Below are 25,331 nucleotides of genomic sequence, written 5' to 3' on the forward strand. Positions count from 1 at the left end.
AAGTACTTGGGCCTTGAACCTGTTCTGCCTTGCATAGCTAATATACTCGAACTTCTTGTGAAATATGTAGATCCAGATCAAACTTGGCTTAAGTGAATGGGATGTTTTTAAAATTAGAGAATTTATAGAGTTTTAACTAACGTAATATTGTGGATATAGGAATAAATCAGATCTTCTTGGGTGACTTCTAAAAACCAGTCAGGACAGTTACTACTAATAAACAGTATTTTTTACTTGTACAGATCTTTCTCTTATTGGAATTTTGTGTAGTTATGTAGTTAACTACAAGGTAGTTATTTCTTTTGGCATTAAGGTTTATTTTATAGTTTCACAATTGTGCTTTTTGTTAAAAACATGTTTCTGGTTGTTATAGTTTAGAGATAATTGTTATGGTTTGATAGTACCTGTTTTAGTTTTTCCATCTGTTTTCATTACAAATTTATTGTGAGAGTAGTGTTTATATAAATCTATCACCCTCTGTCATAATGTCATTTTAGCTCAATGCCAGTAAAAGTTTTCATTCTTGTAGTTTTGCATTTCTCTTTAGCATTAGTTCTTACAAAGTAAGTCTACCACCTAATTCTGGAATTTTTAAGTGCTGTTATCAAAATGAATAGAGCTCAAACGTCTTAACAAGTATTCTCGTGTCTTACCACCGTTGAACCAAAGATGGTTTATTCGCTGTCATAGGAGCGTCATCATGTAGGACTTTTGTGCTTAGAACAAGTTGTTTGTCCTGACATTTCTTGAGTCTCATATCAGCCCGTACTATTTACTTATGTGTACTTTAGTATAAATTATAAGTACTTCAGTGTAATATAGCCTTAGTAGAATGTGAAGTGAATCAGTAGTTATTGGAATTCATAGGTGCACTGATTTAAGAAGTCCTGGTCTAGGTCTTTTTAAGTAGGTTTCATTTTCCGCTATGGGAAATATTGCTGCCTCTGCTGTGGGGCTTCAACAGTGAGGCTTCTATCCAGATAACTTCTGAAGTATCCACTGCCTGTGATTAGTAAGACAGAAGAAGAGCATTGTTATTAGAAGTATGCTTTTAGCAATTCAGAGATAGTTACTGCTTCCTGGCTGCATTCTTTAAGAGGCAGTTGTGAAATTAAGTTATAAACAAGTGGGATTGACTATAGTTATTACTTACCAGGGTAGATTTTCTTGAGAAAACCTAAAGCTACCTAAAGCTAAAACCTAAAGCTAGAGTTAATTGTAATTCCCAACATGTTGTTCATTTCATTGGATCTCGGCCATGGTGCGTTTCTTGCGGTTCTGGCCGCTGCGAAGGTAACTGTTCCTCTTGCCCCTCTCTGAAGTTCCCAGTTCCCTCGAACAATGCTGTTTCTGGCGCGTGGGCATGTGTGATCGTTGTGACAGCCTTGAAAATCTGACTCTGTGGACTATCACCTAAATTTAATGTTTTCAGAACTGTTTAGATAACTAATGGATTTTGCTCTACAAACTTTTGAAATAAAAAGCTGAAAAACATTGACCCTTAGGAATAACACATTTGAGTGCATTTTTATTAAAAAAAAATGAAAGTGGCAGTATTGCTTTCTTTAAAAGCCTGCCATTTTGATGACAGACCTGACCCTTCTAAGTACTGTGACGCATACAGGTGGGACGGAAACTGGCAGAAGAATAGACAGAGGTGGTATCTCCATCCTGTGTAGATTACGCATGTTTTCTTACAGAATGTTGTTCTAACTCCCAGGGGCAGTCTGCAGCAAAACGACAAGGAAAATTTAAAAAGGTACTGATTGTCAGTTCTTTAAAAAGATGTCTTAAAGCCTTATTTGCATATTAGATAAACTTCTTTTTCTGTCACTATTATCTTTTTTTTAAAAATCTCTCCCTTAGTTTCCTTTCTTTAAGTTCTGCAGTATAGTGCTTTTAGCTTATCAGTGTTGACAAACCGCTTTCTTAAAGTTTTTTTTCCCTACCATAAATTGCTTGAAGACCCCTGGCTTATATGTGTATAGAGAAAATTTTAATGCTATCCATTTCTTACTGCAGGTATGACCAAGTAATAATATTTGAACTTTGGCATATCTAAAATCCTATAGAAAGATGAATGATTTTTTTTAGCTATATATGACAAAACAATTATTTTTGAAGTCTCAAGTCATTCTTAAATTGGATGATTTGCTTAATAAAATATTATTAAAATATTTAAAGTGAAGTTTTTTTCCTGCTCTTGCATCTTCTTCGTTCTGGAAAGGCAGAGACGAAAAGAGCAATGGGTGTAGCAAAAACAGAAATAAAGACTTTTGGCCCCAAATTAAAACTTATACTAAGAGCAGGAGCAGATTTTAAGACTGTAACTAGTAAGTGATGTGATCAGCTTCTCTGCAACTTATTTGACAATCTCTGATTGACTGCTGGAGCCAAATTTAATTTGAAAAATTGTACTTCAGGTCTAGTTTAGAGAAAGGGATACGTATTCGATGAGCTCTCTGGTGAGGACCTGCTGACATCATTCGTCATCGTAGTGATTTCTCTCCTGTGTGCAGGAAGCACTGCAGGGCAAGAATTAGTGTTTTAAGAAGAAACAAAAGATAATTCAGTGTTTCTTGATTCATAGTGATGTGAAACTGGGGGCCACGGCCATTTTATAATAGATAAAATGTCTTTATTAAAATGACCTCTAGGGCTTCCCTGGTGGCGCAGTGGTTGAGAGTCCGCCTGCCGATGCAGGGGACACGGGTTTGTGCCCCGGTCTGGGAAGATCCCACATGCCGCGGAGCGGCTGGGCCCGTGAGCCATGGCTGCTGAGCCTGCGCGTCCGGAGCCTGTGCTTCACAACAGGAGAGGCCACAACAATGAGAGGCCCACATACCGCAAAAAAAAAAAAAAAAAAAAGACCTCTAAAATTCTGTATGATTATGTAGTGGTAAAGACTTTGTTCAAACAAAATACAGCACTGGGGGTTATCTTCCCAGGTAAAGGAATGTCGGCGTCTCTGTAGACCGTATTTCTCAACTGAGCATCTTTACCCATTTGAAGGCCATGTAAATTCATTTAATGGAACTTAACCAGCATTACAACAAAAACAGAAAATGTCAGTTCATCAGACTCATAAAACTGTAACTTCATTTTATGCACACATTATCTTTGATTCATTTTGAAAATAGCCTGAAAGCCGCTGCTTCAGAGAATGAGGAGCCCACTAGAAAGAAGGTGCACGTCCCAAAGGCAGAGCTGGGGGTTTTCTTTCTGTTGTACTGTTTGGTGGATCTTCTGGAGTTTTGGTGCCTTTTGTTTGTATTAGAATATTTGAGATAGGAAACTCTCAAAGAATAGGAACGTTATTCTTAATTGACGGTTAGTGAAGCTTCTAGAGCTGGGCATCTGGAGTCACTTCCTCCCATTTCTCCCCATCTTCAGTGTAAGTGCACATGAAGCTCTTGTTTTAAAAATAATCGTTATTATATATAGTTTTATAGTCACATTACAAAATATATAATTTATTGCCTGAACAAAATACCAGCTTTGTATACATAATCCTCAATGGATTTGTCCTCTGGGTTTCAGTGACTTTTGAGTTGAAAGTGTATGTTACCCTTTTTTAAGTTCATTGTAATATGAAAGAATATAGTTATTTTTAACATAAATAGCACTCAACTATGACATTAATTTTTTAAATAGCTATTTTAGTTCGTGTAAAGGTATTAAAATTTTGAATTTATACTTTTTAATCATTTAAGAGCTAAGGGTATTATGTTTTGAACCGAAATTTAAATGGTGGTATGTTAAATAGTTATTGGTTTGGCAGATAGATTTCATTTTCTAAATATCATTCAATTCAATTCACATACTGTTGAAATACTTTCTAATAATGGAGTAATTTTTTTCTTAAAAAATATGCTTACTGTTAAGTGTCTGCTATAGAGAGCTTATATCATAGTATTTCTGCTCTGAAGATTCTTCTTTGACTGTCTTTTTAAATCATAATCAAGATTTCTTATGATTTAATGATACAAAATCATTTCTGTTAAATGGATCCTATGCTAAGTCCTTGAGAAGTTGAGTTATAAAAATACTTACAAAAATAACAGATGACCATGGTAAAATAAATGAAAAATAGGGCTTCCCTGGTGGCGCAGTGGTTGAGAGTCCACCTGCTGATGCAGGGGACATGGGTTCATGCCCCGGTCCGGGAAGATCCCACGTACCGTGGAGCGGCTGGGTCCATGAGCCATGGCCGCTGGGCCTGCACGTCCGGAGCCTGTGCTCCGCAACGGGAGAGACCACAACAATGAGAGGCTCGTGTATTGCAAAAATGAATGAATGAATGAATGAAAGAAAAATAACTTCATTTCTCTTTTGGTTGGGGATTAAAACAACCATGTCCATAATATTTAGTAATAAGAAGTAGCTCTTGTCCTGAAATATTTTATAGGTTAATACTGGCCTTTATAATTACCAATTTGGTACAGATCTACTATATAAAATGCTGATTACAAAATCTTGGTTCCCCCCCCACACCCCAAGGCCATTCATCATTAACTTTCCCAGTATCTGTTGCATTTTTAGTGATAGTTTATGGTTGCTATTATATATGGTTTCTCTCTATTTGCAGATCTTTGTTAGAGTTCATTGTTAATCATCAAAGGGAGTAGGGCCCTATTAACAGTAAATGTTGGAGGCCACTTACACCTTTAATTGTTAGGTGTGTTGTCTCTGCTAAACAGATGACACTGAAGTGGGCTGTTACTGTGAGAACTTGGTGATCAGTTACCCACTCAGATGTTGCAGACCCTTTGAACTTGGCTCAAGCTCAGGGCAGTGTCCACCTAGCAGAGTAAACCTTGAGAAGGAGCGCAGGATGGGTGGCAGGGACCGGAAGGAAGCCTGCCCACGGGAGGGCTGTTTCCCCTTCCCAGGCTCACACTTCACTGAAGACCTTTGCTTGCAGACTTGCTCCCTGACCTCATGGAGAGTGGTGCTGAAATGGCTAAAAATGGCTTTCTGTGGTTCTCATCCATCAGTGGTTTTCTACGCTTTAAATGGGTTGTACTGACATGGTGGTTACTATTTTATTAGAGCTCCAACAGTAGCTGCTTATATTTACTATTATATCCCCAAATAAAGTTTAATTGTGAAAATTGTTAAAATGGACATATTTATGTAATATTTACACCTCAGGGGAAGATGGGGCCAGTACTTGTTTGTGACTCAACCTGTGCAAAGTTTTTTCTGAAATTATGTGAATAGGGCCTTAACAATTTTGATAGTGTAATTTGTTCCAATTTTAGAAACTTTGTTAATTAAAACAAATACAAGATTTTAGTTTAGCAGCGTTTTTAATGTAAAGCTAAAGGTAGAATTTTAGAAATTGTCTTAATAAATAATGATTTAATTAGGGACACCTAGTTATTGTGCCAGAAACGGATCTAGCAACTATAACAGGTGATTTCATTTCCCAGATCCTGCATTACTTTTCACAAGACTCACGTGCTAATAAAATAGACACAAATAGGTGTAGTTACACTTGCTCTCTTTAAAGCAAAACTTCTCAAAAGGACCATCCATACCTGTTCACTTCTCATCTCCCTCTCGGCCTTTACTCTCCGCCCTCCGCCCCCAACCAGCCTCCCCTGCCGCTCTTGCTCTGTTGGTGATCAGCGGCCACTGTGCTGTCAGGTTTGGCAGTTACTTCTCCCGCCTGACACCGCCTTTCAGCTAGCTGTCACTAGCCGGCCACGCTCGATCTTCATGCTGGCTCTTCCCCGGGGCTGCTTTGACCTCAGACTCTCCCTCCACAGTGGAAAGCTTTGGACCATTCCTGGGCTTGCTCTTTTCCCCCTTCCCCACCCCTGCTGGTCTCATTTAGCCCCTCGTCTTAAATACCACCAGCAACCACCATCGGTCCTGCCTTCCCGGGACATCTCATGTCCATTTATTGCTTCCTTTTCTATAGCCTGTCCTTTAGTTCCAGGCAGTGTCGGGACACCTGGGTCTGCGTCCCAACTTGTTTTCTCTTTTTCCACTTTGGCCTCTATCATCCATTCTCCATGAAGGTAGTATCAAGAGTTATTAAAAAAAAAAAAAACACCAAAAAACCAAAGTGTTTAATCCATACAGGATCCAGGGTTATTAAACAAAAAACAAAAATCCTTAATCGTGTCACTGCCTTGCGTACAGCTCTTCCTGTGGCACCTAGAATAAAACCTGTATTTTTTTACCCGTACTCTGTCAGCCCTGCTTACTTACTGTGGCTGCTGCCCTTTCTCAGAACCTAACCCTGCGCTTGCTGCACACCCCCTCAGGTTTCTGCAGGTGCTCGTCTTGTCCCCGCACATGTCTTCCTCTCCTCGTTTTGGTTATTCAGGTTCATTGCAGTTTATTCCTTGAGGTCACTGAGGCTCCATTAGAGTGTTTTCATGACCACTTTGTCTGCACGGATCCCCCCCTTACCCACCAGTCACGCTCTATCCCCTTACTCTATTCTGTTGTCTTTGTATCACGTGTCATTCCTGAAGTTGTTTATTTACCTACACGTTTGCTGGCTGTCTTCCCAGAGGGTGAAAGGCCCTTGTCTGCTTTGTCCCTCACCTCTTCGGAGCTATTACCTTGCACACCGCAGGAGCTCAGTAAGTCCTGTGGATTGAATGAAGAAAGAAATTTCTCTTTAAATTTCATTAGAAAAGCAGATCTTTTCTTTCTTTCTTTTAAAATTTAATTATTTTCTCTTCTCAGATGTAAAATGTGAAAGCTCAGTACGTTTTTGTAGTCAGTCTGTCAAGTAAAACTAAGAATACCAAGCAACACTTCAATGGAGAAAAGTTTGTTCTTATTTCCTTGTTTTAAAGGAGTTATTAGAAGCATTAGCTTTAAAGTTTGGGAGAAAATTACTTTGATCTCAGATTGAAACTTCAGTTGTATTTTGGCCCTTAGAATCTGAAATACAGTGTAGTACAGCTCAAGTGCAGCCGATGTTACGTGCTGTTCGGCTATTGAAGATTTTTAAATAAGGAAAATTAAGCATGTTAATCTAAGACTCTCTCTCCACGTTCATTTTTCACAGGATGTAATCCCTGTTCATTACTACCTAATATCTCCACCAACAAAGACTAAGAATGGCAGCAAAGACAAAGAAAAAGATTCAGAAAAAGAGAAAGATTTAAAAGAAGAGTTTACTGAAGCATTACGAGATCTTAAAATTCAGTGGATGACAAAGTAAGTTTTAAGTGAATTTTAATCCTCTAAGCGTTTACTTTTATTTTCCCAGTTACAACAATATTGTGTGTGTATGCAACGGCTATGTATTCAGAAATGTTAACAGTGGATGGGACTGCAAGTGCTTTTAAACTTTCTTGTAATTATATTTAGTTTTTAATTCCCTTTTGTGATAAGAATTTTTAAAATTTTAATCCTTATTCTGATCTCTTGGAAGAGAATTTTATTGGAAGGTACAAAAAAGAAAATAAATCACTTTTTGCCCCCTTTCCAAAGATAATCATTGTCCTGTTATTAGTTGTCTCTGTATTTATACATGTAGCAGGTGCGTGATACTGTGTCCTGGTTTTCCAGTTACTATTTGATTACGAGCAAATTTAAAACAACCTTTTTAAACCTCTGGAAATGATCCTAAGGACATACAGCAAACGGAGAAACACCTATTTAAGAACATCTACAAAAGTTCAGTAAGAAAAGTGAGACTCTGGTATGTGAGCCAAGGTCACTCTCTTCCCACTCCCAGCTCAGTGAAACGGAGCCTCCTCCAGACTGGCTGCAGCCGGGACTGCTCCCCCTCCCGTCCCCTCGGCTTGGAGGACTCTCCTGCTGGGAGAGGCAGGGGGTCGGCACGTGTCGGCCGGCACCCCAGCCCCGCTGCCTGCTGCTGAGGCCGGGTTCTGGGTGAATTCCGTTGAGAGGCGGGGCTCTCTCCTGCTCAGCCCCTGCCTGCGATGCAGAGGGTCTGCCAGGTGGGCACTGCTGAGAATGCAGGCCCGGGGCCCCCACCCCTATAGGATGCCACGGTTTCCCGCCAGGCCGGGCAAAACGCGGCCTCTGCACTGCTGCTGTTCCTCCCTGTGGAGTCAGTAAGAACAGATGTAGTTTCTTCAGCTTCCCCAGCTAGGAACGTGGAACATCTGTCTCTTCGTTCATTCAAGACTTCAGATTCTTCCAAAACAGTGTAAATTTTCCTTCTTTGTAGATCTTAGGCATTTCTAGATCCTTTAATCTTTCTTAACTGTTTTTGAATGTTTTTTTCCCTCCCGTTGATAAATCTAATTATAGCTGGTACGTAGGAAAGCTGTCGATGCTTACTTTCATCTGACCATCTTATTGAACTCATAAATGAAATAATTTCCGGTTTGATTTTGTTTTGTTTTCTCGGTAAGCATATTTATACTGCCTGCAAATAAATACGGTCTTTGTCAGTAATTATATTTCAGATTGATACCTTAGGTTATTGACTGGAACTTCAAAACAATGTTAAGTAATAGGAAAGACAAATTATTTTCTTTCTAAAAGAACTGAAATAATGACTGTTTCTCTTTCTTACATATGTAGGCTGGATTCTAGTGACATTTATAATGAATTGAAGGAAACATACCCTAATTACCTCCCTCTGTACGTTGCACGACTTCATCAGCTGGATGCTGAAAAGGTTGGGCGTGTTCGATTTTACTATGAGTCTCTTATTTTGTTTGCAGTATTAGATAAGGTTTGCCTTTGGAATAAGGGGGCAGTCTTTGTCCTCTCGCCGACTGAAAACGTGTCGCCTCAGATTGAATGTTCTGTTGAGCTATTTTCATTAAACTGACTCAGGACTCACGTTTGGTCAGTGGGGGGAGTAGTAGACAGGAAACCCTAAGGGTGGCTTTTCTGACCTTGGCCTGAAGAGCCGGGAGCAGAAGGCAGTGGCCGTGGCCGTGGCCTGCTGGAGTCTAAGACGCCTGCAGCAAAAGCGGACCTCCTCTGCACTAACTTGGCTAACTTGGTTTCTGATTTCTTAGAGTTGGCTGTGTAGCTCCCAGCTGTCCTCAGTGGACCAGCTCTCACTGGGAGTCCTGGCTGTAGAAAGTGCTTGTGGCCATAACCAATTAAGAGTCACCAGGGGTTGAGTGTGAGCCCGCAGGCCCTGTGAGGAGCCGGATTGCTGAGGACACCAGGACAGCCCGGGGCCCGTAGTGAGACTCTGTTGCTTCTGTTCCTGTTTACTCTCATTTCGGAGGTTTCAGTAATAAATTAGAATTTGTTTCATCAGCTGGTGCTTTTTTTTACTCCTGTTTTCATGCGCTATGGGACTGGGGTAACATAGCTGATCACGTTTCTGAACTTTTAAGTTACCCAAGGAAAGAGCTGCCTCCGTAGAAAACAGTTTATATTTCTGTGAACTTCGTTATCATGCTTATTACTCCGTTCAGTGCCAGTGGGGAGTGTAAGGTAGGCATTTTCCCGTCTGAGCTCAGGTTTTCTACAGATGCTGACCGTCGTAAAGGTCACACCAGGAGCTAGTGTGGAGCCCCTGGGCTGCACAGCCTACATGGTCCCGCACCACGGGAGTCCTGACTCTCACGGGCGTGACCGACAGAAGTGAAATGCGTCAGGAGGCTCATGGATACATCCATTTTTTTCTTATTTCTTCTTTTTTTTCCTCCCCAGGAACGAATGAAAAGGCTTAATGAAATTGTCGAAGCTGCAAATGCTGTTATTTCTCATATAGATCAAACGGCCCTAGCAGTTTATATTGCGATGAAGACTGACCCCAGGCCCGATGCAGCTATTATAAAAAAGTACCTAACCAGTAAATACTCTTTCTTGCATCTCATTTCTTAGTTACTTTTTTTAATTATTGAAAATATCCTTCTTTTCTGGTATTTTTTATATCCTTATCATTGGAGTTACCGATTTGGGGATACTCCATCCTTAAATATCTTATAGTAATTTTCTCCAGTCGTTTAAGATTAAGCAAAAGAAAAGTCATTTGCTTCCTCCACCATCAGGTGCTGTCATGGTGGAGAGATTTGAGTGACTGTGATCAAGCAGTCCAGCCATTTGGGGGATATGTGTGAACTGGACACATGGAGAAGGAAACACAGAGCACCCTATAAAATTAATTTTTCAAGTGTTTATTGACCAATAGCATGACAGGCTCCAAATTTAGTTTATAATGCTTATTAGTAAAGTGATAAGAAATAAAATTGGGTTAAAACCATTATCTGGCAACTTCAGTTTTATGGAACTGGGTTTACAGTACTACTTGAGGAGAACAAGGGTGGGGGGGATTATACTTTAGCCTTAGTAAGCTCTAACGTGATGTGTACAGCAAACGCGTAGCTGGGTTTATGCGTTCGTAAGGCTCCATCCGTGTGAGAGTGAGGTTTCCACTTGCTGGTGTGTCGGTCCGGCGGCTTTTCCGTTCACCCTTCCACGAACTCCTACCATCATCTCCTCATAACACTCCCAGTACCAGTTTCCCCTCTGTCGCTTTGGTTTATTTCCAACCCTGGGCGTCCTTAACTTACAAGGGTGGAAGTTTCCTCCTCTTAGCGTTGTTGTAACATAATAAACTGAAACCGTGCAGGCTGCCTGAAAATAGGGTAGTTTCCCTTAAAGATTCCATCTGCTTCAGTCAGAATTTTTTTTATATACATACAAAACGCTTGATTTTAAACTGCTAGAACTCTTGACCTTACATCGTTTATACTGATATTATAGGTCTTAACGAATCTTACAAGCAGCAGTGTTCAAGCGGAATAAAAATTGTTTAAAATAGGTTCTTGGCCATTGTCAGCGCCCTTTCACACTTTCCAAAGGAACCTTCTCGAAACATTGCTGTTTTATTGTTGTTAATAACAATAGTGGATGATGCAGCCACCATTTATGAAATGCCAGTTATATACAAATGCCAGTTATATGCATTATGAAATGCCAGTTACATACATTATGAAATGCCAGTTATATACAAAGGATTATATGGGGCATGGGTTTCTCATTTCCAGCTGCTTTCGCTTAAGTCACTCGTGTCAAAAATTGCAAGACGGCCATTTTGTAATCTTAAAAATATTAAATTTTTGAAGGGGATCTAAGTTTTAATTAAACTGCAGTTTACTGGGGCCACTAAAGTATCTAATTGAAGTTGCTTCCTAAAATGTAGCTATTACCACCTTGATCAGTCCCTAACTTTGATTCAGAGAGATTTATTGACCAAACACTGTATGTAGCACCACTGAGAGGGATGTAAAAAAAGTGAACAAGACACTCTCTACTCTTAGAAAACTTACAGCCTAATACAGAAGGTGATAGATAATTGCTAGATGGAATGTGATGAACAGTTATAATAAGTATTTTAAACTGTGAAAGCCCATGGAAAGGAGAGCAGGGAAACCATCATGGATTAATAGGTATTTAATCTGAGCAGGTCAGTTCGAAGTTTGAAGAGGGTAGGAAGAGAACATTCCAGATATGTGGAATTTAGGTTATTGGATCAGAGCATGCAGAAATAGAAAGGGGTCTTGAAGGTGATTCAATCCACGCCTAGCGAGTCCAGCACACCTGTCACCCCAGCTCGCGCTCCACGCTCTGCATCCTGCAGCCCTCCTCTGGGCAGCCAGGACAGTCAGTCAGGTGGCCGTAGGGGAGTGGATATCCAGACCTGCCCTGCCTGCCCAGTTCTGTCCACGGCCCCCGTTCTCCCTCACAACGTGGGGATAACGCTTGACCGCTGAGGCTGCTGTAAAGCATGAGTGAAGGACTGCCGAGACATTTCAGGCGCCGCCTGGCATCTAAGAGGTGGGGTAAGGAGGGACTCAGTAAATGACAGCCCGTCCATCCTTCTGTTCTGAAGTGCACAGTGACCAAGCACTTCAAGTCCCCAGAAACGCTTCCCAGGAAAGAGAGTGGAAGTTGTGGCTCTTTTAACTTTGAGCCTCTTTGCTCATAAGCTCTTGGGTATCTTTTAGGCATAATTTCCTCTGCATTGCAGATGTATTAAGGTGGGTAACTTAGGTTGTAGCAGGTTATTGGCGTTGTGTTGGGGGTTTTTTTCCTCTTCTTCTCATTTTAATTCTTTTGTACAAATTGTTGTTGACTTTATAGTCCCAGCAGGTTTCATAGGTGGCACGTTTCACTCTGGGTCCTTCAGAATCATGCTTACCGTTAGACAGTTTGTTCATCCCATATCTGAGTGCCTCCTGGTCATCTTCTCAGCACTTCTAATCCTCGTCTTTAGACGGATCTGACAGGAGTTGGATAGGACACGTCAAATAAGCATTCTAGGGGCCAGTACTGTCCCAGGAGTGTAGGCTGTTACTGTATTTCATTCAGCAGCAATTTACTGAGTGTCCGTTCCGTGCCAGGCATTGTTCTGGGCATTGGAACACATCAGAAACAAAGCTGCCTGCCTGGAGCAAGGCAGGTGGCCCCAGCCATTAAGAGCAGGGGTTCCAGGACCAGCCGCAGAGCTCGGAGTCCTGGATCTGCCGCTCCATAACTGTGGGGCCTTGAACAGATCGCCTGATCTCTCTGTGCCTCGATTTCCTCCTTTGCAAAATAGAGGCAACTGGTGGTCTCTTGCTCATAGAGTTATTTTGAGTATAAATGAGTTAGTGTGTTAAAATGCTAGAGTAAGCCTTGTATTCCTTTGCTCTGTGTATGCTTGACAGTTCACGACTACACAAGTATGTAACGACTGACATAAGAAGTTGAAGCACTTAGAAGATACCGTTCTGAGAGTTTCTTAGCTGACAGAATTGACCCAACAGTCTTTCCCCTCTGTTGCGCATGGCTTGCTGTTTCAGCCGATTACAGCGATCCTAACTCATTTAATCTGTGTGTGGAACACAGTGGCTCATGTGTTGAGCAATGCAGATATCTCTCCATGGCTACACCACATTCCTGCATTGTAAATCTGAGGCAGAGAAGGCATGAGGTTAATTTCGGGTGAGGCTGTACTTTTCAAGGTGCTCCCCTGATCTGTGGAATGTGTTGGTTTGGCACACAGTGACATGGACAAGCAGAAGTCGACGCTCGTAGACGCCCTGTGCAGGAAAGGCTGTGCCCTGGCCGACCACCTTCTCCAGGCCCGGGAGGAGGACGGCGCTGTATCAGGCGACCTGGAAGGGAGAGAGGAGGAGGGAGAGAGCGCCCTGGATTCTCTGACGGAAACTTTCTGGGAAGCTACAAAATGGACTGATCTTTTCGACAGTAAGGTACCCTTTCTCTTTCTTGTTTCGCTGCAGTTCTTGGGGATGCATCCCAGATCCCTTGTGCCCAGCGGGCCCAGCCGGAGAGGACGAGGGTAAATGGAGCAAGGCTGAGCTGGGCTCCGAAGAAGACGAGGTGCTTAGCGAGGCCTCCCTGGTCTTCCCGGCTCGGAAACCACTCGACCGTTGTTTGGTCGGCCCGCACAGTGGCTGCTGGGCCACGCTAGCTTGGGAAACAGTTGGAGAGCGTGTGTGGCGGGCTTTTGGTTAAGCCATTTATGTATCAGCTAAAATTAAGGGCATCTGAAAGCTGTCTTCGTACCTTCCCACACCTGTCCCTCTGCTCATTTGTCAGGGATGGAGATGGGGGTATTCTGGTTAGTTTAGATATTTGTTACTTGTCTCCAAACTCTTTACCTTCTAAATAACTATCATCTTGATTTGTACCTGATCAGTTTTTAAAGTCCAGTGTAGAAAAAGTAACATTGATGAACTTTTTGGGTTTAGATTATAAAAACATGTAAAATGCCTTCTAGCTCTCTACTATAATTCTTAACAGTAGAGATTATATAGCTACAGGTATTTGCCAGTCTTCCTTTCTTCTGGACATAAAGGAAGAAAAAAGGAAATGTAATCAGTGGAATTCTTCTTGCAGCACAAACTGTTGCGGTTTTTTAGTAGACAGGTGCTTGTTTTCAAGATTAACTATGGTGATCGGTAGTAAAGGCTTCTGAAGTAGGAGAAAATTCTTCCTCTCTGCTTCAGGTTGTTCCACCTCGGTACAGTAGTGCTTCTGTAGGAGGAACTCAGTAATGTTCCAGAAGCTGAAGGCAGCAGCGCCAGAGGTTAAGGATTTGGGTCTGAAATCGGGCCCCTGGAGCTCGGATTCTGCCTCTGCCACTTTGACCTGTGTGACCACAGGCGGGTGGCCGAATGCTCATGTGGGACTGTGGTGCTGCGTACCATGGGATTTTATGAATGAGTATCACGTACCTGGAAGGACGTCAGCAATACTTGCCGTTACTACTTACTAACAGAGTTATCTCATGTCTGCTGTGTGCCAGACACTGCGCTCGCTGCTGGGAAAAAGACGAATAAGAGCCTGGTCCAGCATCAAGTCGATAGACACTTGATGAGCATCACAGTAAAGCTGTTATAACGAATTGTGTTCTTGCCGCAGCGCTCTTACGTTAGGGGTGTGCAGTATATCACCTGTCTGTTTACTGTGTCTGTTGCAACAGTTGTTGAGCCCTTTCCTTGTCTCTAGAATACAGGTAAGTGTGACAGGATTCCTTTCTTTGAGGACACGCTCCACATTCTAAAAGTGGAGGCTAAAGATATAAACAAATGGTTACGAGTATTTTTGACAGATGCAGTAATTAAAGGTAGAAAACTTGTACAAAAGGAAGCAGTTGAAAGTAAGAACATGTTTATATAATCTGACACTTCATTTGTTTACTTTCATCCTCTTTTGCAATTTTGGTAATTTATAGTGACTCTGTAGTTTTGTACTTCTAACTCGCAATTTTGTAATCACTTATGTTAGCTCTGCTTTCTTTTGCATAGAGGTATTTTGGTATGGATTCCAACAGCTAGTGATTTATCATAATAGCTTTCTTTCCCCAAATAAATTATCTGTTCTGTGGGATATCCAGCTCTTTTAAAGATGTTGTTGTTTTAAAAAGTTGTTAAAATTTACTTGATGTAATATGTTCATTTGAAAAGCAACACTTCTGTTAAAGCCTCAATTCTTTCATTATTTTCCTTCTTTATTTTTTTCTTTCATTTTTATTTATTTTTTGGCTGCGTTGGGTCTTTGTTGCTGCTCGCGGGCTTTCTCTGGTTGCAGCGAGCGGGGGCTTCTCATTGCGGTGACTTCTCTCGTTGCGGAGCACGGGCTCTAGGCGCGCAGGCTTCAGTAGTTGTGGCACGCAGGCTCAGTAGTTGTGGCACATGGGCTTAGTTGCTCCGCAGCATGTGGGATCTTCCTGGACCAGGGATCGAACCCGTGTCCCCTGCATCGGCAGGTGGATTCTTAACCACTGCGCCACCAGGGAAGTCCAGTTCTTTCATTATTAAAGCAATATGCCTTAAATTGTAAATATTTTGTAGATAAGCTGTATCTTGTTTTACATTGTAGGTTTTGACATTTGCTTACAAGCATGCCTTCGTAAATAAAATGTATGGGAGAGGCCTTAAATTTGCAACTAAACTTGTGGAAGAAAAACCAACAAAAGAAAACTGGAAAAATTGTATTCAAGTAAGTGATATTTAAATTGCCACTGTTGGGTGTCATTTCAATATTGTAGAGTGACAAGATAGTTAGAAAGCCTTATGGTAGTGATAAAACAGAACCAAATTTATCGTGACTAATTATTAGTCTAATTAACATAATGTGAACTATAAAATAAATGCATGAAAGGTAGTCAGTAAGCTGTTAAAATTTTTAAAACATTTTTCACTCCTGTCCAGAAAACCTATATTTTTAGCTTCTAGTGTTTTCAACATAGGCAAAATGCATTGCATATTTTGTGTAGTTAGAAGACAGTTTTCCTTTATGAAGGAAGCAGATGATTTCTTTTAAGTACGTGTTGGTTCAGTTCTAAAATGGTTGAGCTTCTAGAGTTTATGTTTGATTTTATTCTTCATTTGACACGCTAGGCCATTTTTTATTTTACCATGTATTATATGCAGGGAAGTTCTGTGGTTGAGCTCTCTGCACAAATTAAATGTCAAGTGTAAGAACTTACTGAACCCCACAGAAATTGCTTCAGCCTAGCCTTGTCTTTGTACACGTATAGTTGGTTTATGCTTAAAGGGTATATGGAGGTTGGGGTACACTGGTCCTGCCAAAGGCGGCCGAGGATCTGGTCTTCATATTGAAGGTATTCTTTGGATGTAAAACTCACCTGTAGGTTCCTGGGGCAATTTCTGGTAATTAGAGTAAACTATAGGTTTTCTTTACTCTCAGACCTTTTCTGTCAGCTCAAATTGTAAGACATTTCAAATTCACTTCTTCAGATCTTTGAGGAGGTTGAGAGAGCTCTTTCTGGAACTTAATGTCTTCTCCTCACGTAGGCTGTGAACTGAGCTCTTACATTTGTGAAGCCCGAGATCCACCCAGATGCTCACACCAGGGGATGTTTCATAACTTATCTCCCCTCCACTCTGCTCTCCTGCTGTCTGTTCTCCACACAGCAGCCGGAAAAGATGGCTTCAGACCCCTGCTGGTGAAGCTCCGTCACATTTAGAGTAGAATCCAAACTCCTCCCCGTGGCCTGTAAGGCCCGTGTGGTCCGGCCCCTGCCAGCAGCCTCTGCAGCTGCATCTCATATCCCACTCCCGCGTCCTCGCTCTGCTTCTGCCGTCCCAGCCTCCTCTCCGCTTGGCTGACACAGCACACCCTTTCCCTCTCGAGGACCCAGCTCTTCCAGCTGCATGGAGAGCTCTTCCCCAGATTTTCACAGAGTAGGTTTCTTCTTGTCACTCAGATTTCAGCTTCAGTGTCACCTCCTCAGAGCTCCCTTTCTTGACCATCTCACTTCCCCGTCTGTATTATAGCAAGTTTTATTTTTGCCATATACCTGATACATTTCTTATTATTTATTTATTTATTACCTGTTCATTAGCTTGCTGACTTTCTGTTTGGCTTTCCTGAATAGAACTTAAGTTGCCCGAAAGTGGGAAGTGAGTTTGTTCAGTGCTTTTTCCTAATGCCTAGAACAGTGTTGGACTACCGTAGGCACTCAGAAAGAATGAAGGAAAGGAAACGAGGGTGGTCGGAAGGAAAGGAGCAAGTCACGTCACGTCCATAGGAAGGGAGGAGGGAAGGCAGGAGGGTTGCAGGGATGACAGTCCTCACCAGGAGAGGCTGGTTGGTAGGAAGGCAGGTTGGTGGGTGAGTTGATGGAAGGAAAGTTCTACCTGCTACTTCCTTATTATTACTAAATAGTTAATTCAGAGTTTACCCTAAATGCTGAGCTTGAAACATCTGTTTTTTAATAATTGTGTGTGTTTTATTATAGCTGATGAAGCTGCTTGGATGGACCCATTGTGCGTCTTTTACTGAAAACTGGCTCCCCATCATGTATCCCCCTGATTACTCTGTATTCTAAAATAGGAACCAAGACTTTAAATTTTAAAAAAGAAAATTTTATAGTGAATGGGTATAAAAACAAATTTGTGGCATTTTTAGTCTAATGCATGTTTTCATCTGCTATCAAATACTGATTATTAAAATGATGTGTATTTATCAGAGAATTTGCTGGCGTGTGGCTTAATACATGTAAATCTAGACCTCTGACATCATGGTGTTTTCTTAATGCCTCACATTGCTGGCAGCGGGCTGTGCCCTGGCTGCCAGCACCACGGACTTTCAGTTGGGTTGCAGCTGTTACATGCATGAGAGGTTTTGAACAGTAACTTTTAACTGCAAACCTATAAAATTCTATTTTTTATTTTATAAATGAACAGGGTTTTATCATGCGCGACTTTAATTTTTTTCAATTGTATGAAGGCCTTAAAAAAGCTACATTAAGCGTAGCTAAAATTATTTATTAGACTAAAAAGTAACAGAACTTCATTTCCAGATTTTTTTTTTTTTTTTTTTTGGCAAACGTTTACATTCAATTAAGGGGAAAAAATAAAACCGGCACAAACAAATAAATGCGTGGCAAACACTGGAGCATAACTGCTTCAATCAGTCTTCATCTTGGAGTTATTTCAGGCCAATCATTTTTAACATCTTCTTGACGTGCAGAGCATCAGAATGAGCTAATAATACATGTATAAGTGCCAGACAGCTTAAATCTGTATCAGGTATTGTAAAGATACATATATGGTATGTTTATTAAAGTTGAAATAATGTAAACACGTGAATAAATGTGCAAACCCAAGATCGCAGTACACCATATGCACTCTCATACCTTAATTTTTTTATAAATAATAAAAGTGAATATTGAAGCTTCTTAAAGTTGGTCTTAATTTTTCATAAATAAAATTGGGGGTTAGAACAGAAATGAATAATATATTAAATCCATAGATAAAAAATTCAACATGAGATAATTTATTTTGTAATGTTTCTTATAGGCTTGCAATTATTTGAATATATTTCCGAATCTTAGTATGTGATTAACTTTTGTGTAGGTGTAATTTTTTATTTTTAATCTCTCTGGCTACTATACTTCTTTCATCCTTCCTCCGTAAAATAAACACACGTAGACAATATTAAAAGGCCTCTACTGTCTTATAGCAAATGTGTTTGTGTGCGTATGGTTTTTAAATCTTTCCTTAGAACTTACTACTGTAAAAGGCCTACCAGAGATCTGGTCTCAGTCATTCGTAACTGTTTTTTGAGTAATTGACTCCTTTATCTGATGAAGACGTTAGACCCTTTATGAAAAAGTGCAAATATGCGTGCAGACATTTTGCACAGTTTCTGAGCCATCTAGAGTCTAAAGTCCACCCATGAACAACCGCATGCATGCTCTCTGACAAAACACATACTTTTACCTACACATATACAGGTTCAATCCAGTCAGGGAATTGAGGTGCTCAGAAGGGGTAGGGTGGCTCCCCAGGGTCGTGCTGCTGGCTGAATGTTAATTAGAGAACGTGTTTTACAACCGGGTTTGGCATCTCTGTAAGTACTACCTGCTGCACAGAGCCTCAGGGTCAGCCAGGGGTGAGCACTTGGGTCCTTCCCAGGTCTTCCCTGAGGATGCATTCAGCCCCGCGATGTGCGTGGCTGATACCCAGGAATAGGACAGCTCTCTGAGCCCCTCTGGACATTTCCCAGCCTATCCCTTTAGGCTTTTTAATTAGTCCCAACGGTTAGCCATCATCTAAGGCAGCCACAAAATTGTACAGTTGCCTGTAATCCTCTAGACAAACCCCTGGGGAAAGGCTTCTCGGCCTGCGAGAGATCTGAGTCCAGTCAAAGAAGGCCTTGCACATGGTGTTTTCTGGGGAACAGTCTCCAGGGATTGCCAGGCTGCTGGTTTTCAAGGCTGCCATGGAGCGGGAGATGGCATGGGGACAGGGCCATTGAAAACATCACAAAGCACACTGCTGTCTTAGCTGAGGTTCAGCCGTTTTGAGTGAACGTGCTTCAGATTGCTACATGCCTTTGGTTAAGATTGCTACATGCTTCTGAGAATTTTTGTCCGTTTTCTCATGACTTTAACGGAGGAGGGAATTTTCGGAGGTGCTTTTTCACTGACAAAAACTTCTACCAGTTTCACTGAAATCACACCTTTTTTTAGAACATGCCTTTAGTACCCAATTTTACTGTAATTTTAAGGTTAGAAACTTCCTAGTAATAGATTGATTTTGAAGTACTACCTTCTGAGTTATGTCAAGATACAATAAATTCTGGTGTCCTTCAAATACCAGAAAATCACCATTGTTGCAGAGTTCCCTAATTTCTCACTTTATTCTTCAGGGTTTGGTCTTTTCGCTATATTTTTTAATGTGGAAGGAGAAGTTAAGTTCATGGTGGGTTTTGGATGTACTCACAGTCCTGACTGGTAGTGAGAAGCAGTTGAGTGAGGTACATGTCTGCAGGGGGAGGTGGTGAATAACAGCACTTTTTTTTTTTTTTTTTTTTTTTAAAGAAAAGCTCTGTACTGGCTAACATTTTTAGAGGATTTTTTTTTTTTTTAAGAAGATGTTGGGGGTAGGAGTTTATTAATTTACTTATTTTTGCTGTGTTGGGTCTTCGTTTCTGTGCGAGGGCTTTCTCTAGTTGTGGCAAGTGGGGGCCACTCTTCATCGTGATGCGCGGGCCTCTCACTATCGCGGCCTCTCTTGTTGCGGAGCACAGGCTCCAGACGCGCAGGCTCAGTAGTTGTGGCTCACAGGCCTAGTTGCCCTGCGACATGTGGGATCCTCCCAGACCAGGGCTCAAACCCGTGTCCCCTGCATTAGCAGGCAGATTCTCAACCACTGTGCCACCAGGGAAGCCCTAACCGCTTTTTAACAGGATGTGCAGTACACCGTGAAAGTTCACAGGCAATTTTTTTTTTTTAATCTATGAGCCACATCTGGCTCTCTGTTGTAACAAGGACTTTTCTATCCGTAATTACTACTTCTGTCTTTCAGTGGGGTGTAAGTCTTTCTCAGATAATGAAATTTTAGAATGAAGATTATTAAGTTTGCTGTCGAAATTAGAGATACCGCCACAGACTGGCAAAGTCTGCTTTGAACTGTGATTCCTAGAAAGGTTGGTCCATCAGTGGTACCTGGGGTGAGTGATGCCGGGATCTGGGCGGTGACGCCAAGCTGCCTTGTCAGCCCTGCTTTCAGGCTAGATTATTCTGTGCCTACATGCCGACACATACGTTCCAGGAGAAGCCGGCAAAACTATGACGTTTCTGTGTGATTGATACAGGAGACAAAATGGTTATTTATTTTTACATTATAAAGTGGATTCTTTTTTTTCTTTAACTTTTTATTATATACTGGAGTAGTTGATTACCAGTGTTGTGATAGTTTCAGGTGGACAGCAAAGTGATTCAGTTATACATGTATCTATTCTTTTTCAAATTCTTTTAAAAGTCGGGACAGTTTTCCTACTTAAGGTAATGCTGACCAGTGTCTGCACCACACCACTGAAAACAATGGAAAGAGCTGGATACAAATAAATAACTTCTGAAAGAAGCACTGGGGATGGTGCAGAGTATGTGCTCAGCACTAGTTCTGGGCCCCTGAGGTGACATCCATTTTCTCATTCCAGAACTGTTTCCGTAGTTTTCAGTTTTAATCAGTGTAAAGCCTAGAACTGTTTTCCATTACTCTTTACCCTCTCCCTTTGCTACAGTTAAAATCTGTACAAAGTAGACTCTTCAGATTAAGATACACGGACCCTGTCAAGCTCATTTTCAAAAAGCAAGTGACAGAAGTCTATTGACAGGTTTAAAACCGTGCTTTCCAGTAGAAATAATGAGAGGAAATCCACTTGTTTGTTAATTTATTTGTGTCAAATTTATTAAACACTTAATTGAGACTCTCGGAAGCCAACAAAGCTACTTTCATGTTTTCATGTTATTTGTGTATATTTAGATGAAGCAGATAATCCTAAACTGGTTGCTTTGGAGAGTTGCTGTAATATTGTTTGTTCTAGTTATACAAGTTGTTTCCGTGCACTACCTTTGCGATCTTATAAAATTTCTAACACTGTTCGAAAGACACACTAATGTTTCGAAAGGCATCTTGTTTAATTTAGTCCCATTTTAGCACTCCTCTAAAAAGTTTGACTGATGACTCTTGAAATTCAGCCAAGAGTGTTGTGTCAAAAACCTGCTTGAATTTATCTAAAAATTCATAATCGGTGCTGAATCTGAACTTGTTTGCCCAAAGCAACACCGTTCCCGTCTGGCAGAGGTACGCCATGGTGGTGAGCAGCTTGTCCAGGAAGTAGTGGTGGTAGACCACGTCAGAAGCCAGCAAGTAATCATAGGAACACGTGGACTTGGGGAAGTTCTGTTCCAGGCCCTCTCCCCACACCAGCTCTTTCACTTCAGGCAGATATGCTGTATGGTTTAGTGTGTTCCTTAAAAGATTGTATTGAAGGTTCCCTAGGACGTCAGGCAAATCCGTTGCTGTGACTTGAGCTCCTAAGAGAGAAAGAGGAAACTTGTACGAATTACCTGGAACATTTGGGCAGCCACAGGGTACACATACTCTCAGGGAGAAATGGAACTGGGCTTCTCACCTTGGCCCTGTGGACATATGGGCTGGATAATTCTCCTGGGGCACCCTGCCCTGTGCCCTGTAAGATGTTTAGCAGCGTCCCTGGTCTCCATCCCCAAGATGCAAGTAGCACCTCCCCACCCAAACCCCAAGTCATGCTGATCAAAAATGTCCCTCGACACTGCCAAATGTCCTTCATGGGGCAAAAATCACCTTTGGTGAAGAACCATTGAAATAGAATAACGTTCCCATCTTTTAAGAAACTAAGTTAAACGGCGGTGCAGTTTTGAGAGATTTCGGAATAATTAACTAAACATACCAAGATTCTTAGCGTTTGATTACTGTCATCTTTGTTTTTCCCTCCCAAACTGTCTTTATCTGAAGATTTTGGTTTTCTCTTACGTGAGGTGTCAGCACCTAGTTTTCTTTCCTAAGGGATGATTTATTTTGAATGACTCTCCCCTCCTACTAAATGCATTAAATTAATTTTTAGGCATTTTAATGCTAGTGATAAAGTTTCACAAAATCATAATTCCAGATTGGTTTTGATAGAAGAAGGTCTGTAATAGTGTAGGCTGAAGTAGGCCAGACATACCCGCCTCTTGCCCAGCTCCCAGGACTCACAACTGGCATTTTGGGTATAAATCTGTCTTCTCCTTGGATTCACTCACTTATTTTTTGTTTTTTCCAAAACAGTAGTTGATAATAGTTGCACTGAAAAGCAGGAGACAGCATAACAGAGCTGTTTACAACAGGAATTCAAGAGTCACACCTTCAGAATTTCAACTTTCTCAAGTGGTAATAATCAATGGATTGGACGAGTTAGCCTCTAAGGCACAGTTATCTTATCTCTGGGGATAACAGCAGTCATTCTAGCCTGGACGTCTGGGTAGATTCAGTGAGTGCGATCACGGCCAAGCACCTAAACCACAGCCCATCACACAGTAGTAAGTGGTTATTATCACTGTTGTCACCGTAACCATCTTTTGAAACAAGGCCGAGAATAGACAGACAAACCTAGAATACTGGCCACGATGGAAACGAGTCCTGGTCCGGCACCGATCTCGAGCATCTTAGCTCCTTGGAGACCGAGTTCCTCTGCATGTTCCTCCAGATACTGGCACAAAGCCAAGGCCTGAAAAACATTCACAGTTGTCACCTGGACACTGGAAACCGGGGACCCTGTTCCCCACCGCAAGTTAAATACTCAAAGACATGTTAAAGAGATTCAGCTTACTGGGGGCTCACAAGAATCAAAATATAGGTGCAACGGCGTGTTTTGATCTCTGGAATATGAACGCTGTAACGTGCATCACAGGAACTAGAGACACAGACTTGTGAAAGCGCCTGTACCAGAAGACCCTTGACCAGCCTCCAGGAACAGGAAGGGCAGCTCAGCTCTTCCAGAACCAGGAGATGAGGGGCCGCAGGGCAGCGAGCCCTCGCTCTGCTTACGTTGTGTCAGGCCTCCACCTGCTGTAAGACTTGCGCTGTAAGCGGCTCCATCCCCTCCCTGCTGACTCCACCAACATTCAGGTTGCTCTGGACTTTGCCTGCTGCCCTGAACAGCTGCGTAGGAATTTTCCTTTTAAAGCGGTTCATCTAAGAAACACTCGACTGGCCGGGCAGTGCTTCCCCGACTCTAGCGCACATGCAGGTCACCTGGGGCCTGGTGAAAGACGCCCGGCCGCGTGTAGTAGGGCTGATGGGTCTCAAGGCTGCATTTCTAACAAGCCACCAGGTGAAGCCAGTGCTGCTGGGCCACACTTTGGGGGGTAGCAGCAAGGAGGTTACATCCTTTACACAGTAAAAAAAAAAAAAAAGAATAAACTGAGATCGATTTCTGTACAGAAAATCAAGGTCCCTTCCCGTGTGAGCCAATGGGCGCCGGCTGGTGATGTCGTGGACTAGAGAGGCTGGGGAGAGTTACTAGGCGTGAGGGCGTTACCGGAGTTGGGACTGCGAACCCTGCAACCCTGCGCTGAAAAGGCAACGTGAACGCTCTCGTTTGCACACACCTTTAGCCCTTGTCTTCCTGCAGGTGCTCTGGGCTCGCTATGACTCACTTTCTGTCTGGGGCCCAGGCTGGAGTAGGGGGCGGCCTGGATCGTTTGAGACAGCCGCGCTCACGATGGCCTGCGCCAGGGTTGGTGGCAGCCCCAAGCCCGTGGGTCCCTCCCTTTCCTCCCCAGCTCCTCTCAAGGGACTCGGGGGCCAGGGACGGGGGTGGGGGGAGGACGGAAACCAATTCCCAGTGGCAAGGTAGGGAGGTAAGGGGCGTCAAGGAGCCCTGGGTGCTGGAGGATGAGTGGGAGGGGGACAGGCGGGACGGCACAGGTGCGGGGTGGCACCAGCATCCAGCCCGTGGCAAGGAGCTCCGGAGCTGGGGGCGGCAGTTTTGAGGAAAGGCCTTCTTTGGTTCTTGAGGAGCAAGGAGCATCATTCACTGTGTGGGGTTTCAGTATTTGGAAGAGTGTCATCCAGAGCCACCAAAACGTGTGCCCTGAGGAGTTCCTGAACGGGTGGCTGTAGGCGTCATTCCTGAAGGGCCCTGCCCTGTGACAGGCTGGCCCGGTGGGTGCCATCTGGGGACGGATCTTCCCTCGGGAACAGCTACATCTTGCAGCAAACACTCCCCCGCTTCTTAGTCCTATTAGCAAACTCCGAAAAGTCATCTCTCACAGCTGCTCTTGAAGTCACACAAGGAAAGGGTGCTTCCCCACACGATACGGCTCCTTCTTCTGCAGCCTTCAGGAAACTGAGGTCCCGAGAAGGGCGGGGGTTTGGTGCATGAAAGGCTGAGGCCTTATTAAGAATAAAACAGTCCAGTGGACAAATCATCTTTTTCCACTCCTGATTTCTGATCACCCAGCTCTGGGTGTCTGTTTGCCGAATATAGTAGGAAGCTGTGGAGTCGCTTGCTGGTTTCAAACTTGTTAAGCTAAAGAAAAACATTTAGCTGAAGGAAATCATACTTATATTAAGTATAACGGGTAAAAGTCGAGCTTCCTTGGCTGGGGCCAGTGAGGGGGGAGCTCTGAGAGCCTGGAGCCCTTGGCTGTCCCTCCCCTGCCCCCCCATCTCCCCCATCACTGGTACCCAGACTGCAAAGGGCGCTCCAAGGAACCTCTGATCACAGCCACGCAGCAGACCAGCAGGTCTGCGTCACCCAGGAGTGGGTCAGAAATGCAGCCCCAGTCCACCTCCCCCAGCCTGACCTCCTGAATCAGAGTCTGCATTTAACAAGAACCCAGAAGGATTCCCATCGAAGCTAACCGTGGAGCAGTTCTGATCTGGAGCCTCTCCAAGCACAGGCTGAGAACCTCTGTGGTGGGAAGGATGAAGGCGCTGGCCTCCGAGGTCCATCGTCCCAGCCTGGTTCTGCACCGCCACCGGCCAGGGGAAGCAGTGCACTCAGCCAGAACATAGCAGGTTTTCTGGCTCTGAATTCAGTGTTTTCCCCCATTCAGCTCC

The 25,331-nt window shown here is 42.7% G+C and overlaps 2 protein-coding genes across 4 annotated transcripts in view; one reads left to right on the forward strand and one right to left on the reverse strand.

Moving 5' to 3' along the window:
- The window catches only part of TPP2 (tripeptidyl peptidase 2), a 69,351-nt gene extending 51,213 nt beyond the window's left edge, over window positions 1–18,138 (forward strand). The window contains exons 24-30 of one of the 3 annotated variants that reach the window (XM_082602177.1): window positions 1,721–1,759; window positions 7,037–7,188; window positions 8,530–8,626; window positions 9,625–9,755; window positions 12,965–13,172; window positions 15,307–15,426; window positions 17,192–18,138. In XM_082602177.1, the coding sequence (XP_082458303.1) occupies window positions 1,721–1,759; window positions 7,037–7,188; window positions 8,530–8,626; window positions 9,625–9,755; window positions 12,965–13,172; window positions 15,307–15,426; window positions 17,192–17,281 (837 nt within the window). In that variant the 3' untranslated portion in view covers window positions 17,282–18,138. Of the gene's footprint in view, window positions 1–1,720; window positions 1,760–7,036; window positions 7,189–8,529; window positions 8,627–9,624; window positions 9,767–12,964; window positions 13,173–15,306; window positions 15,427–17,191 lie in introns of those variants that run through there. The other 2 variants (XM_082602178.1, XM_082602179.1) reach the window with 2 other exon arrangements.
- Window positions 18,139–21,386: 3,248 nt separating this feature from the next.
- The window catches only part of METTL21C (methyltransferase 21C, AARS1 lysine), a gene marked incomplete at both ends in the record, with an annotated part of 37,883 nt that continues 33,938 nt past the window's right edge, over window positions 21,387–25,331 (reverse strand). Inside the window, 2 exons of the mRNA XM_082602141.1 lie at window positions 21,387–21,781; window positions 22,875–22,992. Of these exons, the coding sequence (XP_082458267.1) occupies window positions 21,387–21,781; window positions 22,875–22,992 (513 nt within the window). The remainder of the gene's footprint in view (window positions 21,782–22,874; window positions 22,993–25,331) is intronic.

The sequence above is a fragment of the Mesoplodon mirus genome (genome assembly GCF_964341445.2).
Source record: "Mesoplodon mirus genome assembly, chromosome: 17".
In the NCBI taxonomy this organism is placed as follows: domain Eukaryota; kingdom Metazoa; phylum Chordata; class Mammalia; order Artiodactyla; family Ziphiidae; genus Mesoplodon; species Mesoplodon mirus.